Raw genomic sequence first — 16,047 nt, forward strand, 5'->3', positions numbered from 1 at the left:
TGGCGCGCAGACTTTGTCGTACCTCCCATGGGAAGGCGGAGATGAAGCCTTCCATCCGAGATGGGCACGCCAGTGTGAACAAAGGAAATACGCCGACGACATTCTGAACACAACCGGTTCGTTCCGCGTTCAGGCCAGTCACTCGGCCAATATTGATTGCGAAGGCTTTGCAGACAATGCAGTTCTGAAGAAAAATCTCGTTATCGTATAGCGAAAATATCGCCCCCATTGCTCATCCCTTGTGCACGCGCCAGCTCTTTAAAAACACTTCAGTCGCAAAACAGCGCGAGAGCCGCCACAGAAAACTGCGCCGACGACTACCGCAGTCCAAGCCCACTTTAGGTTATCGCGACGCGATAGTGGCAGTTTGCCAGACACGCGCGGATAAGCAAGCAGATACACGACGGGATAGAATGCACGAAATTAAAGGCGATCTACTGATGATTATAATCGCTAGAAGATGCTGCGTGGCCAGGCGATATAAACGTAATTCGCTATTGCCGGGAAAAGTAGGATAGCTGCGCTACAGTGAAGAACGCAGCGGCATTTGCCCGTAAAAGCAGGCTCTCATGGATCCAATGACGTCGACCGATTGCCATTTTATAGAAGAAAAAAAAAAGGGGGGGGGGGGGGGGGCTCTGCTAACCACCTCTGATGTCACGCTTGGGTATTAACGCCGCAGCAAACGGCCGACACCACTGTTTAACAGGTCTCCTTTAGCATATAGGTGGCTAGTGAACACTCCAGGAGGGCTCCACGCTTAAGTCGGAAAATGATTCAGCGATATCATACCGCAAGCACTCTCCGCATGCTTCCCTATCTGCCGAAAGAGTGAACTGTATTCAATGTCAGAGTTCAAGAAGTCCAGCCTAAAATCTGTTTCCATGGGCCACTGATAATCCGTTCAGTTCAGTCGTGTCCGACTCTTCGTGACCCTATATGGACCATATCACGCCACGCTTTCCGGTCTCTCACTATCTTCCTAACATCACATAACTTCATCTGCAGCGCCTCGAGGATGCCATCTAACCATCGCGTTCGCTGACTATCCCTTCTCCGGTGACCATCAACCTTTCCCAACATCAAAGCTTTCTCCAGCGACTCCTCTCTTCTCATCAAATGACCAAAATAGCTGAGCTACTTTGATAATAGCTGATACCTAGGGTCAATACACCCTTGATACCAGCGATTCAGAATTAACGACACAATACCCACATCCCCACGGCATGCCTCGCAATAACGATAATCCCAGCCACTGGTTATAGTCGTATTGCTCGCTTTTCATAGCACTGCGCTTGTAAGCCCGGTGGAATCGCCTACAGACCTCACAATGGGGGGCTTTGGCATCGCGTTTTTTGTATGTGCCTTTCTATATCTACATATTCGACACACGCACGTGACGTGCGTGACGGTGGCTCTGCTACAATGAAGCACGCGTCCTTACACGAACGCGCATACATTCTGAACAAGATGCAGAAGGCTGCGCACCTGTCAAGCGTACACGTGCCGTGTCGCCCTTTCTATATACCACCAATAAACGGCAAAACACCACCCAACAATGATTCGCTCCTCATTGAGACCAGTCTATCACAGCCGGCCAAGTTATCGCGTCGCCTCGCCGTAAAAACAAAAGCTGAGCAAGGTCGGGTAAGCATGCATTGTGTTCTGATCGCAGTAACAGGCGGAATTCAGCGCACCCCACTGAATTAGCTGCGAGTGCTCTTTCCGAACACAGAAAGAGCGGCCAAGCACATCTGCGGCGTATCCAGAGCGGTTGCCTCGATCTTCGCCCCCATAAAGACACTCCGAAACTCTCGTGCGACCGCTGCCCTGCAGCATCAGCTGCCGATAAGATGAATCAGCCTGCGAAGCAGTAATGATGAAATTTTTTTCCCCTTCCCGCCATCGCCGCGCGCACATCCGCACCAAGAGGGTGTTCAATAACCTTCAACGCATGGAAGCCAGCGGAATTTTTCTGATTAGTTCTTACTAATTCCACGGGATAATCCTACAGCTGATAGTCTGTTTCCTTTATCCTTATCCAGTTTGTGTATTTTCTCCCAATTAATATTTCTGCTCGCAACGCTGCATGCATAATCAGACTACTCTAAATGTGCGCCAAAAAAAAAAAAAAAAATGTTGCAGGGTCCAAACATTGCAGACATCTCCGCTCTGGTTACAGCATTGGAACACGGTGGCCCATTTCAAGAACCGAGTTGTTCCAGGGCATCGACAGCGGGGGATCGACCCACATATAATGTCGGGCACATGTGCTGCATATGTAGTACACAGCATGAGCATGTGCTGCGGACAGCTGCGTGACAGATTAATCGGGAACAAAGTCACGTGTTCTGAACAAAGCCGGCGGCGGTTATTATTTAGAACGCCAATGCCACAACCACCAAATGCTAAGCCAATCCATGCTATATACTGCAAAATATTAGGAACCTAAACAGGAAGACCCTGTGCTGGTAATAGATCAGAACGAAACAATTCCAATCTTTAACGGAACATCTAGATTCTGACTCACGTTTAAAAGAAAGTATAAAGCCGATCGTCATTAATTCCCGCAACGCCTTCTGAAAGAACACGAACAATATGCGTGAAAGCGCGCAGGTACCGCAGACACGTATGCCACCAACTGCATCACTTTCGCCAGGTGATTAGGACGTTCCGAACAACCAATCCACTTTAATTATGCATGGACTATAGTTTTCCACAGACACGTGCACACACACATGTAAAAAAAAAAAAAGAAGTTCGCTTCTTTGATGCTGGAGCCCCTTGTCGGAACAGATGTCTCACATCGCGCCGATTCGTTTATACGTGCATCTGCCACACGTTGCGCACAGTTATCCGTAACAAGCGGACACTTGTACAACGCCGACTACACTTTGAAAGGCGCACCATATCGCGAGCAGAGTATAGCAGGCTATCCATTCTATCCGACGCAGGTTTCACATATTGCCAACCCAGGCCCGGCATTTATCACTGTCTGCGCTCAGAGCGCACCATATGCAGCCGGACGACTGTGAAGCGGATGGAACTGTCAACCAATGAAACGCCCCATGGCTGCACAGCCACTAACGACAACCGCGAAAACGAAACGGCCCAATAAAAACCGAGTATGCCACGACGGTGCCAGAGGCTCGGGTACTGTTTCCAGGATTTTTCCACGCAGCACAAGGGTGACGCAAATGTGCATTTACGGCGCCTTCTCTTCGCTTTACGAGATGTTAGCCGAAGATGCTCCCCGCTTGGTCGCACTTTATCAGGAGCTGAGGTCCTTGGTACGCCCTTGCCTCGTAAAAAAGAAACGAAAAGGCGCGTTTGCTCTGCAACCAACCATATTCCAGTCTCGGAGTATTCTGTACAACGCTGCTAAGGCCAAGAAACAGAAAAAAAAAGAAAAAGAGCGAGCGGATGCCGCCAGCCACCGCACGCACCACGGCTCACCGCACCGCTGGTGCTATCGGATTGGCCTCCAGGCAGCGTTCTATCGTCTCAAAAGAACACCTCTGAGGCGGGCATTCTTAAGCAAGAGAATGCCGGGCATAATCATCATCACGAGCATCGATCATTACTACAATCAGCCAGGATGAATTGAATCTCATGCAGGAAAAATGTCTCTCCAGCTTAACAACTACAAATGCCTGACAGTGAAGCTGCCGCCACGCCCTGATCAAGGATAATCTCGTTATCAACTCTCCTCGCTCGACTGATTGCCGCCTTCGACTATGTCTGCTTAGTCTTCAACTCCGCCGCCGCAACGGGACAGCATGCAGTGTTCCGCGCATTAAAAACCCAGTGCAATACAGCCTCCGGAGCTCTGTCCCTAATCATATTGCTGCTCTTTTTTTGCCGCACAGAAAGTTAGCCGTCATTTGTAGCCGCATTTGTAGCGTATTGTCAATAAACTTAGGATTTTATTTCGCTTACGTTACGACCCTCCAAGTGAGTATTTGTTGGCTGCGTCATTTATACAACTGTCCTTTAAAGGTATATAGGCAAGGTGCCGTCTATATCACTTGGAAGCTCCTGATAGGCCCACTACGACGCATTCTTCCCTAAACACTATCTCGTTGCCTGAATCTCACAAATATTTCTCAAAGATGGAAACGGCGTCGCACGGATGCCGGTTTTGGCTTCAAAGCAGGAAAAAGAAAAAAAGAAACCTGCTAACGTTTTAATATTACAAGAAGGAAAAAACATTAGACACAGCTGTTATATATGGCTGAGAGGACCCCGAGATTTGGCGGATAAGGTAGTCAAACCGAGAACCATGCCAAACGCATCGGCGACGCGGAGTTGGTTCTCTTTTTTTTTTTTTTTTTTTTTTTTTTTTTTTGCAATGCGTACGAAAGAAATATCTTGGCTTCAATCGCGGCAAATATCTAAGGAAATGCTTGAACTCAGCGAATCAGGCGCTGAGCTATAGCGCTGATTCCACATACTCTACGGCACCTTCTAACGGCGTTTTTTTTTTTTCTTCTTCTTGGCTATGTACGGCGTGCGACCAGATAAATCACATATAGCTGCAGCTGCTCATTGATATTGTACTCGTTCCCATGTGCAAATTATGCCTCGTACATAGCAACAACGAAATGAAAACTACGAAGTATTTCGGACGAAACGCCATATCTTTTACGGCTGCCGCTGTCTCGTTGAAGACGACCGGCAAAGATTTTTTTTTTTTCTTTAGTGACAGATACCATACAAAATTACCCGCGCGGCCACAGGGAGCAAGCATTTTCAGTCCACCATGACAACGCTGGAGCTACATACGATAGTCCCTACGAAGAAGACTCTGCGATGTAAAACTCATCTAGTTATACATAAATTTTATCACACCGCCCTCCATTGTAAACTCCTGTCATTGATATCTAACGACAACTCTCTGGCGCTGGCGCAAGTTAAATACCACTCTATACCGGTCCAGGGCTCATTCCCCACCAGACGACGAAACACCGCTTCTGAGGATGTTTTACACAAGTGCGTTCAACGTTGTTCTGCGCCGAAGGAGAGCGCTAAGTTCGAGGGGGAACTGTAAACGAAAGCGGCGAATATTTACCGAATCTTGTTGTAGAGAAGCACGGCCAGGGCTCTCGTGAACGCCGGCATCTTCTTTCTCGGGCTGACGCACGCAATTCAGGGACGAACGACAGATGCGAGGTCCAGCCAAGCGCAATCGGTTCCGGCAATAGGGGCCGCACTGAAAGACGGTCACGAAGTCGACGCACTCGCCACGAACGTTCAATTAGACAAATCCAGCACTCAGCTATTGAATTCAGAATACTGGGGAAAACAGAACCATGTGCGCTTCTCTCTCTTGAAGCGGCGCACAACGGTGATGTCGTCGCCGTTTTCTTGCACTCAGATTGCGCAATATAACGGGTATCGATGACTCCGCAGCTCGCCGACGTTGGAAGCAGGTGTGCGAGTCGCGCCGAGCGGCTAGACCGCACGCATAAACACGCGCGCACGAGCCGGTGTTACGAGCCCACGACGACAACGACAGCTTCCCAGAGAGACGGCTGTGATGACGGAGCGCGCACACACGACGACCGAGTCAGGCATCCGCGATGAGTGCCGCTTTTGGAGACCAATGAAGCGTTACGTTCGGATCGGAAATCGCGTTCGGTCTGCGCCGACCGACGGCGGTGGCGTATCGGAGTCGAACAAGGCGCGGGGTAGGGGAGGGCTGCCGGGCCTTATCGTAGCCGTCGGCGAAACTCAGCGGCGCGTCAGCGGCATGTCTCCTTTAACAGCCGACAGCAACTCCCCTTCCCCTCCACGCAGTGTGTTACTTTTGTTTCCCAATCCTGATGAAACAGAGCGAAGGAAGGAGCTTGCTACAAACACGCGACAGGGGCTCCCTCTGTAAGCCCAGCATGCTCCTACTGGTGAGTTGAGGAGGTGACAGGGGAGGGAAGAAACAAGGGCTTGTGACGAGAAGCTGATGCCTGCACAATAGCTGGGGGGAGGTATAAAAACAGAGCAGTATCGATGACAAGAAAGAAAGGGCGAGTTGTGAAGGAGGGTCTGCTGAGAGAGCAGAGGGAGAAACAGGGCACCGCGAGGGAAGGATACAGAAAACATCTGAGCCAGGCTCCGTTTTCTTTCACTGTAGCGCAGGTTCGTTCTAGCTGAGCACGGCCAGTGAAACCGCTAACACCTTTGGAAACTGAAGCTCGAAAACGAATTCAAGAAGATTTTTTTCTTTTTCCGTCTGTTTCCTGCGAACTACATGAATTCGTGTACCCAATGCCACGCAACTCAAACATAAACAGCTCCCTGCGTTAGTTAAGGAATGACATCGTTACATGACTGCGGTTCCCGCATTGCATTCATCTGCTTTCTTACTATTTACGCTTTTTTTTTTTTTTTTACTTCCGCGATTCGCCGCGCGTAGTCTGGCCCAAACTTGTAATTACTTTCGTCTAAAACGTTCACGCATATACCGTTACAATTTTGAGGTTTGAGGAGATCAGTTCCCGGCCGCGGTGGCTGCTCTTCGATGGAGGTGAAAAGCAAGACCCCAGAGTACTCCGCGATGTCAATTCACGTTAATGAACCCCGGGCAGCCGAAATATTCGCAGCCCTCCACTATGGGGTCTTTCAGTCTGGGTCGCTTTGATATATTAAACCCTACAAATCTATGTTATGTTTATACCGATTATCATTTCAGACAACACCACTAATACGGCTCACTCCATATTACTATCAACATGTGTGCAAAAATAACGCACATACACAGCCGAAAAAAGTGGATAAACACCGAAATGCCAACAGTGGGGAAGGGTGACGGGCAACCCCCCACAAGAGTGAAAAACGAAGAGAGAGAGAGAGACCCACAAAAAAAAGATGGGTGTTATACAGAAGATGGGCCACTGCATGCGCTACCTGTCCACCGGGCTTCGTGCTGGAACTACGGGCTGCGGAAACAAGAGGCCTCATGCCGGAGGCGGAAACGGAAGCGCCAACAGCGCACGCGCACCCGCACTCGTGTGCCACAGATGTCAAAAAACGCTGAAAGCGGGGGAGAAAGATACCGTTACGAGTCAGAGGGGTGAGAGGTCCTCCCCTCACTTCGCCGTTGCTCGTCATACGAGGCGCGCATACGTATGAGCAGGCGGAGCTGACGTGGTGAAACGTCAAGATGAAGACAAGAGCAAGGCCGCGGTACTGTAGCCGCGGGAAAGGCTGAAGGCGCACACCCCCGCTCCGACCAAAAGCGACACGCCCCCCTTTTGAAGCAAGCGAGCGCGTTTAGCGAGCGACTTGTGACAGTCCGTGACGGCAGCGGCGTCCTCACCCGCCTCTCCCGCAAAGTGACAGACGTAGCGAGACGAGGATGCTGAGGCAATTAGTCAGGGAGCAAAGGCCGCCGGTGCTCGCACGATAACGAGGTAGCCGACACGCGCCACGGAAGGCAAGGATGGAAGGAAGCAAGCCAGCTCCTCTCTCGCTCCGTGCGCAACGGAGTCGCTGCTGATTGGAACGCGGTGGAGATGGAACGCATGCCGTTCGGCTCCGCCGCCTCTCGCAGCGCTAGACTACAGTGTTATATGTAGATGTACGCTGCTGCTGCGGCGGCGGCGGACAGCAAGGTGGCCTGTCAGGTGTGTTTGTAACCAGACTACTCGGACCAGGCGAGCTTACAAACGACAAAGATGTGGTTAAGAGCTGGGAAGTCTCCGCGGGGCTGAAACACGTGGGAGAAATATTCCAAGCTTACGTGGACGCCAGCCTGCAAACGCGCACACAGTCATGAAAGAGGAAGGGGACCAGCTCTACAAAGTAGAGTGCGGCGAAAATTCTGCTCGCTGGCGGATGGTCTGTCCGGGAAAACACAGTGCATATAAGCATAGCATCGCACATCCACGATTTGGACTTGTGAATATACTTGTATTTGGACTTGTATAGAGAAGTAGACGCTGGGAAACTTACGGTGACGGCACTGTTGCTACGTAATAACCTGCGGTCGTTTCTCTTGTTTTCAGGAGCACCACCGCTGTACGTGAGCGGACGTGTGCGCACGCAGACATCGGCGACGCCTCTGTGACGGATGAGACAGGCTATCCGGCAACGCCTTGACGTCGAATACTTATCGACACTTAGCAGTAAACCACCGCTGCGCAGAAAACAGAGGAGAAAAAAAAAAAGTGTGTGAAAAGGGGGGGGGGGGGGGGGGGGGGAGTGGGCTTCCTATTTACATGGCAAGTTAAATTCGATTAGGTGTGCTAGCATGTTTTCCTTCTTATACTGTTTACGTTGATTTATCTTAGTTTACCTATTACGTCTGCGGCTCACCTTTTGGATCCTGGATCACTTACAACACGTACTACATTGTTGCTCGCCTAACCACTGTGTCTTCATGTGTGCCTTATTGTCACCTCCCGACATAGATGTATAACCCTTCGAACACTCCTGCATGGCCTTGCGTTAGCCTGTCTGAGACCCGGGGCCCAAGGGTCCCGGAGGCTTATTACCAAACCCTATCCCGTAGGAGCACTCGAGCAGACGACGCTCTGGCGTGATTCCTCTGAGCAATGCCACCTGGCGACAAATTGTGGATATATTGTCTAAACGAATAATAAAGCATTTAAAGGCCACTGTCCCCGTCGCTTTTTGTGGAGCAATGAATTAACACCACCTACATCTGCACTGACGCCACTGAAACATCTGTTCGATTCCTGTGTTGTAATTTTTTTTTTTTTTCAGTTGCCTTCACCGTAATTATGCCTTGCCTTCAGTGAGTGTATGCTACCATTAGGTTGCGTTCACTGACACATTCCAGTAACAATCGATATGACAGTGGTTTCACAAAGCAATTACCTTCACCGTAATTATTCCCTGCCTTCAGTGACTGCATGTTACCTTTAGGTTGCGTTTAGGACATCTTTCAGCAACAATCGCCGTTTACAGTGAGTGTATGTTACCTTTAGGTTGAGTTCAGAGAGACCTTTCAGCAACAATCGCCGTTTAACTCGCTGAGAGCGTCGTCTGCTCCAGTGCGCCTACGGGATATGGTTTGGCAATACGCGTCCCGGAGGGGTCTGTTCCCATCTCACCCTCTCACCTCAAATGAGCTGTTCCGAGTTAGCAACTACTGCCAATTCGGTCATGCCACCTGGCGTCGCGACGTCCCAAACCAATCAATCGCCCAGTGCCGATAGTTGCCTGCCAACTATACTACCTGTCAGAGACATGATTATGGTGACCTTCGCTAAAAAAAAGCCGACGCCGGATTCTCGGCAAAAGGGGTTTTCTTTAACGCTGTCGTCTTAAAGGAAATGTGCACCAAATCGTTTTGCCTTTTTCGATATGGGTGTCAGTCGGCGACTGGCTTGTCGGGTGTGTGAGGCCGGATTTCGTAAGCCTCCGCCAAAATGCAACCCCTTTCAGTGCGCCCTTCCAGTGGGGAAACCAGAAAAAGAAAAGAAAAAAAGGTGAAATGTTTTATATTGTCACCGAACGGAAAATGTGAACATTCAATTAATGCGACCGACATGTGCGTCACACACAGCCTCGAGACACACTGCAAAGAGAAACTGAACTCACTGACTTTCTAAACGTCCACATATTGGTCCAATATGTAGGGGAATGCCCTAAGGTGGAGTAGATTACTCATTGGCATCCACTATACAGCTTTCAGAGTAGTTAAAGAAAAAATTGTCCTGGCCCGGAGATCGAACCCGGGACCACCGCCTTGCCGTGGGGCAGTCGCTCTACCAACTGAACTAACTAGGACGATCAGCAGATTAGATATTATACGGCGAGAGTGAATTGATCAATGACTCTAAGTGAGAATGGTGCTGGTCGAATATTGTATAACTGCGCCATGCATAACAGTCAAATTATCCGCAGATCCTCCCTCGCAGACTTTTTTTTTTATTACTTATTGTCAAAATACCCGATGTGAGCGCAGCACAACAAGCGAAATTTTCCTACGCATCGAGAGCAAGATACCTTACACCATATCACATATAGCAGCCTCACAGTTATTTTCAAAAACACAGCCCACCGGTTTCCTATGCCAGTTTTAACTATACTTGATGTGACCGCAGAGAAAACTTCGAACTCAAACTTGTACCATGTATTGGAAGCTTAGAATGTCCCTATCATGTGCACATCATCATCTTAAAACATCCCGCAGTTGTTTCACAAAATAAAGGCGTCCCAGAAAGCTAACTAGACGTTTCTCCACGCGCTTGTCATGAGCGGTCACCGAACTGGCGCCGGCTAGCGACTGCTGTGCACCTTGGTATCGGCCTTATGTCAGAACCGTTTCCGAGGAAATTTGCATTAAAGGAGGGGGTGCGTGACATACTTGTGCGCGGTATAGTATAGGAAGTGCACTTTGAGGCTCAAATTACTGACCTTCTAAGTCGCTACTTTCCCCATTCACGGACCTCTTCTAAATCTCACGTCACATTGCGACGCAGATGTTTACTTGAGGTACAACTCCGGGGGTTTTTCGACATTCGAATATTCTAATAAAAATTTGACTGTAGATTCTCCTCTCCGTCCTGACGCATTCTACAAAATTTGGGCGCTGTACGATAATCCGTTCGCGCGCAACACGACTTTAAAATATGCTGTTTTCATGGCTTAAGTTGAGACTATTTCTGCCGGCAACACTGAGCTTCTGACGTCACAAACAGTATACCGGCGTTACTGTCCACTTCCTGCATGATTATGAAATTGCGAGGCTTATATTGAACTACCTCAGACATTTTATGCAATGCTTCATGATTTCCATACTTTATTTTCGCCATCCAACGCACGTACGAGTGTTTCTCTAATACTGAGTGTGACGTCACCATTTCGTCACCTGGGACGTCGTTTCTGGTCGTGAAAGCAGTTTCGGTTTCGATTTGCTGTTTTTTCTTTTTAAAAATACTTCTAATTGGAATTTCGAAAAACGGTTTTTTGTGTTCGAGTCAGGACGTGCCGAGGAATGTAATTCAACCAAAAACGCAGAATGATGGAAAAACCACCGGAGTTGACCTTTGAGGTACAGCCTTGTGACGCCGAAATATGCGAGGTTGCCATTATCGCTCAAGACGAAGGCAAAACTAGTTGCCAGATGAAGCTGTCATATATATTACAGCTGCGTCTCGCAACTAGCTTTTCCGCTATACGGGACAAGAACATGGAAGTCGACGTACACGTTTAAAATTAAATGGTGGTCAGCACGGACAGCTATGGAAAGTAATAGACGTGTACCGTAATGATGCAGCCATTAAAGAACAAATGCGACCCAATGATATTTGCAGACAATAAATGGACACGGGCAGAGCATTCAATGCGGAGAGCGGATATCAGCAGGTCCATTAGAGGTGTTGCAAATAGTAAGACGGGGAGAAAACGGGCAAAGTAATCACCCAAGACGGTACCGGACTATACCGGACGAAGGTCACGAAAGCTCAGCTTTTTTTTTTTCTCTCTCTCTCTCTTTCTCTGACAAACCACAATTCTTCCAAATTCAATTGCTCCCTGCTTCCCATTCCGGCTCGTGTCTTTTCTTTTTTTTTCTGCGTTTTCGCGTTTCTAAATCCCATACTACACTCCTGTGCAAACTACTGAAAATAAACCATGAACTAGAAGACGGAACCTCAGTTCAGTCGTTCAGTCGTGTCCGACTCTTCGTGACCCTATGGACCATATCACGCCACGCTTTCCGGTCTCTCACTATCTTCCTAACATCACATAACTTCATCTGCAGCACCACCTCCTTATTGAGGCTCCTGAGCTCGAGCCACGCGGCCCAAAATAATCTCCGCGAAGTCCTGTCGATCATCAGACTCGGCCGTTTCCATAAAGCAGACAGGGCAGTTAGTTGCCGTGAGCCCCGCTCAGTCACCGCTAAATCTATATACAATGTTGAACAAGGTTAGATGAAATGATTTCAAAAAAAGGTAAGCGTGCAGCACATAGTTGGTATCACGTAAGAAGATGCTTTCTTCTTTGTTCCTTTTTTTTTTCTTCCTTTTTTTTTTTTTACGTTCATCTTAGGTTGCCGTTCCACTAGCACCGATTGTGATGGGTTTTTATGCAAAATACTCCAAACGCAGGTATTGTTCTGCTTCTTCAATGCATTTTTTCCCCCGGCTGTAGTTTGTGGATTCTATAGTCTATATCCACGGTGACACGTGTTGACTTACTGTATTTGATTCATTTGTATGTGTGTGCCAAATGCCAACCACTTACCACCGAGAGTAAGGCCCTCGTCAGGCGCCATGCCTGTTGGCCTCCTTCTTAAAGTGTATGCAAATGCACTTCAAATAAATAACTTTCTAAGTTTTAAGACGAGTACAGGAAACTCGCGAAGATAGGGCAGTCGCCGCCGGCTCATGTTCCCGACCTAATCTGAGATTAATGGGCGAAGCTCTTCTTCATAAGTGGACGCCGCTGCGCTGACCATGACGAGAATCCGCTGTAAACTCCAATGAATTTACGGAATATTTCTTCCCCGAGGCATTCCTCGTGCTTATAGCGCAACTGTTACAGTGGACTATTCCGGACCAGTGCAGGCTTCGTCAACGACGTTGAAGCTGGCCACGTGACCAGCACTGGTGCCGTGACGCCACCATAAGAGCGTGCAGCTAGCCGTCCGAGAACGCTCGCCGCTCGCAAGTCACATCCGACAGCTTCAGTTGGTTGAACCAGTGTCATTCCACGGGATATGAACGAACTTTCTTACATTCTCAAAGGGTAGGGTACTACTCCATGAAAAACAATAACGATATGCAAAATTCTGCGCGCGTGTGTGCGGAAGCCCTCGCAAAGATATGCAGAAGGCCGAATTAATGCGGACATCGGGACCAGGGCTGCACGACCAGATTCAAAGTTATAAACAGATGGGTCACTCGATAGCCGGCCCTTTTGTCTGGCCTGTGTACAGGGATAGATATTCCTAGCACTGCAGAGAGGACAAGCACGCTCGCCCGATACGAGTTGCCCACCTCCCTCGGATGATCTCCGCACGTGTGTAACGAACGACCATTGTCTCGCACTCGGTCGCCACAGGAAGAAGGCGCGCTGACAGTCGCGGTCAGCGTCAGTGGCAGAACAACGGCAACAAATTCCGGGAACGGATGTTTTGGCTGCCTGACAGATAAACCCCAGAGATGAGCAAGCCGCCCCCTGAACCAACTACGCAGTATTGTATACATAACCGCACAGGTTCGCACTGCCGCTAGGAGTTAACACACTCGCACGCGTACGCCACGGAAGCGTGTGCAGAACTTATTACCCATCGTAGCCATTTTCGTTCAGTGAGAGGGAAGAGGACTAATGATGATCGCACAGGCACAGCTCCTATAAATTTCCTCAGGGAGATCGAGAGTACGTGGTAAAGGTTACCGTTCTACTCACTAATCCCAACAAGAGGAAGAAGTAGCTCGGGGTTTGGTATTATATTTATACGCCACTCAACCTTTCAATCAGTCATATATGCGCACTAGATAACTGCAATTATTGCATTTTCGGAGAGCAGGGAGCGGTGATGTACTTATACACACATACCACAAGTGCGCAAGGGGCACAACAAAGCGCTCCGTATTCCCCTTCGCATGAAGGCGAGCATTCGCTAGGCCACCGCCTCCTCTACATGCAATCGCGTTAATGCTCTCGTCAATTAACATGCGCGCGTTTGGAAATAGCTGCGCCACACTAGCCTTTATTAAGTAAAGTTGACCCTGGCTCTACATACGACTGCATTTATTTCTTCCACGACAGCTATCATTCTCTGTCTCCCTCCATCCGTCCGCCTGTCCGTCACGCGGTCGCATAAGCGCACGCACGCTCAGTTCTCATAACAAAATGAGCATGTTAAGACCGTAGCGTTGAAAAGCATATAACAACACGTCGGTTTGTTTTATCCTTCAACGCTTACAGGAAATATCACAGGCATGAAAAGTTAGAGCGCCCATTGTGTAAAACTGCACGGACGCACAAGTGCCCTTCCCCCTCGCCTCCCCGATAAAAAAAGTACACCTCGGAGCGTAACTCTGATCCTATAGCGAATCCACTGAGGGCAACTCCGTCAAATTACTGTTATTAGTAAAATAATATTATCTGTCAGGCTAACATTTCCCCGCCAGCAGGAAACTACGAATTTATCGAGAAGGAAATTGGATAATCTTCCAACCAATCGATTCAAACTCGTGACGATGTCCTTGCTGGAAAGATTAGAGATTATGAGAAAGAAAAGGAGGGAGAGGGGACGCCACAGTTTTGAAGTGAGTGGCGCTTTATGGAAAACTTTTGGGTCCGAGCCCCAAAATCGCGTTGACGAACGCAGTTCACTTTTCCAAAGCCAGTCGGCGATGGCGACATCTGCAGTTCGCGTCTTATTTGTTTGTTTGTTTTTTATCGTGTACATATAAAAACTCCCGTTCTTGCCGGGAGCAGCCCGTTTTGTTATAAGAATGCGGCGTAGTCCACCTACACAGGTCGAGTTGAATTTGACCTCCTCAATGAAATGTCGTCCTCTTAAAATAATTAAAAAAAAAAGTAACGGTAAATGCAAGTAAATGCGAAGAGCCATAAAACCGACCATCATCAGAGAATGGTTTCCGACACGAACAGAAAAAAAAAAGAGAGAGAGAGAGAGAGAGAGAGAGAGAGAGAGAGAGAGAGAGAGAGAGAGAGAGAGAGAGAGAGAGAGAGAGAGAGAGAGAGAGAGAGAGAGAGAGAGAGAGAGAGAGAGAGTAAATACACGTCCGAACCGAGACACATTCAGGCGTAACTTCGAATAAGGCAATAGGAGAGCAATTGCTCAGCAGCAGTGCAGATGGGTGCGGGGCACGGCGTATAGAACGGCCCACACCCTGTACTGCAATCGCTGTAGCCTGCTCGCAAAGCCGGCTGCGGCTGCGAGAGACCCAGACAGTGACTCACGCGTACTCGCAAACGCGTTGACGAGCTCGGCACACATGTGCGAGACTTGGTTCGTACATCGGACACGCTCCGCTCCGTTAGAGCCGCGACCACACTACAGCAGCAGCGCAGAGGATGGGGGAGCTGACACCGGATTCCGTCGCTCACACTGAGTCATACCACCAACTGCTTCCGAGTGCGTGCGCGTCCTTTGTCCGCGGCCCTAGCTTAATTGCCAACCCCCCGAATGCAGCAGAGGCGTTTCACACGGAACTGTATACCTCTAAGATGTATAACAAACATATCGGTAGTCTCGCTCCGCTTTCAATTGTACTGCTACGAAGAACCATTGCGGAACTGAACACAAGCTGCACCGGAAACATCTAAGTCTGCGGGCAAAACTCTGAAGGAGCCTCTGACAGTTCGCCTAAGCAGCGATAACGCAAGTGGTGCCGCACTTGTACACTGCTGGCGAGAGGCCTAATTCGTAAACGAGGGTTTTACTTTCTGCGTCGTTCAGCTTGGAATCTCGAAGAACGTTCCTTGCGGCGTTAATGTTTCTCCCCCCTCCGTTCAGTGAATTTCCACCACGATGAAGGTAGTGTGTCCTAAAGGCTCGCGAGCCACATCGAACAAAAGCTGTGTTAGCTTTGGCACTCAGGCTCTCCTCATGTCCTCGCCATTGTTGTAGCCCGATGAGGCTGCATGGAGCAGGCAATCACCGCACATCTGTTCCCAAATAAAGCACTACTCTCCCCTTTTCACTCGAGCCCTCATTGCGTCGATCGGGGCCGAGAGACGTGCTACACAGTTCGCGACACCGCCTGCAAACAGACCGGTGCTAGGAATTTGCTCGGAAATCGCATGACAGTTGTACTTCATTGGGAGCATAAGCTCGCGTAAGAGAATGCGACCTGTCCGTGGGTGCATTACCTCAGTCGCCCTGCAGATGAGACTTACCTTCTTTATTTAAGTACTTTTTCTGTTCTCATGCCTGACTTTCAATACAGAGTTCAACGCTATTTTGGCTAGATCCAATTTTGAAGGGAGAATGCCAGATGCTGCATTGTTCTGTAAAAACACGGCCAATTCGTAGTGCGCGCAATGTCACCGTTGCGAAACCTAAACGGCGGCGCCCAAAGAACAGCATGCAAGATT

General features: G+C 49.0%; 1 protein-coding gene across 3 annotated transcripts in view; it reads right to left on the minus strand.

The window, feature by feature from the left end:
- The window catches only part of mtd (TLD domain-containing protein mustard), a 168,328-nt gene that overhangs the window by 70,398 nt on the left and 81,883 nt on the right, over positions 1-16,047 (minus strand). The window contains exon 1 of one of the 3 annotated variants that reach the window (XM_084600824.1): positions 5,072-5,778. The exons of the other annotated variants lie outside the window; for them this stretch is intronic. Within the exon in view, the coding sequence (XP_084456950.1) occupies positions 5,072-5,121 (50 nt within the window). The 5' untranslated portion in view covers positions 5,122-5,778. Of the gene's footprint in view, positions 1-5,071; positions 5,779-16,047 lie in introns of those variants that run through there. 3 annotated transcript variants of the gene reach the window in all.

The sequence above is a fragment of the Amblyomma maculatum genome, chromosome 4 (assembly GCF_055883805.1).
Source record: "Amblyomma maculatum isolate TAMU_Amacu chromosome 4, ASM5588380v1, whole genome shotgun sequence".
NCBI classification, from domain to species: Eukaryota; Metazoa; Arthropoda; class Arachnida; order Ixodida; family Ixodidae; genus Amblyomma; species Amblyomma maculatum.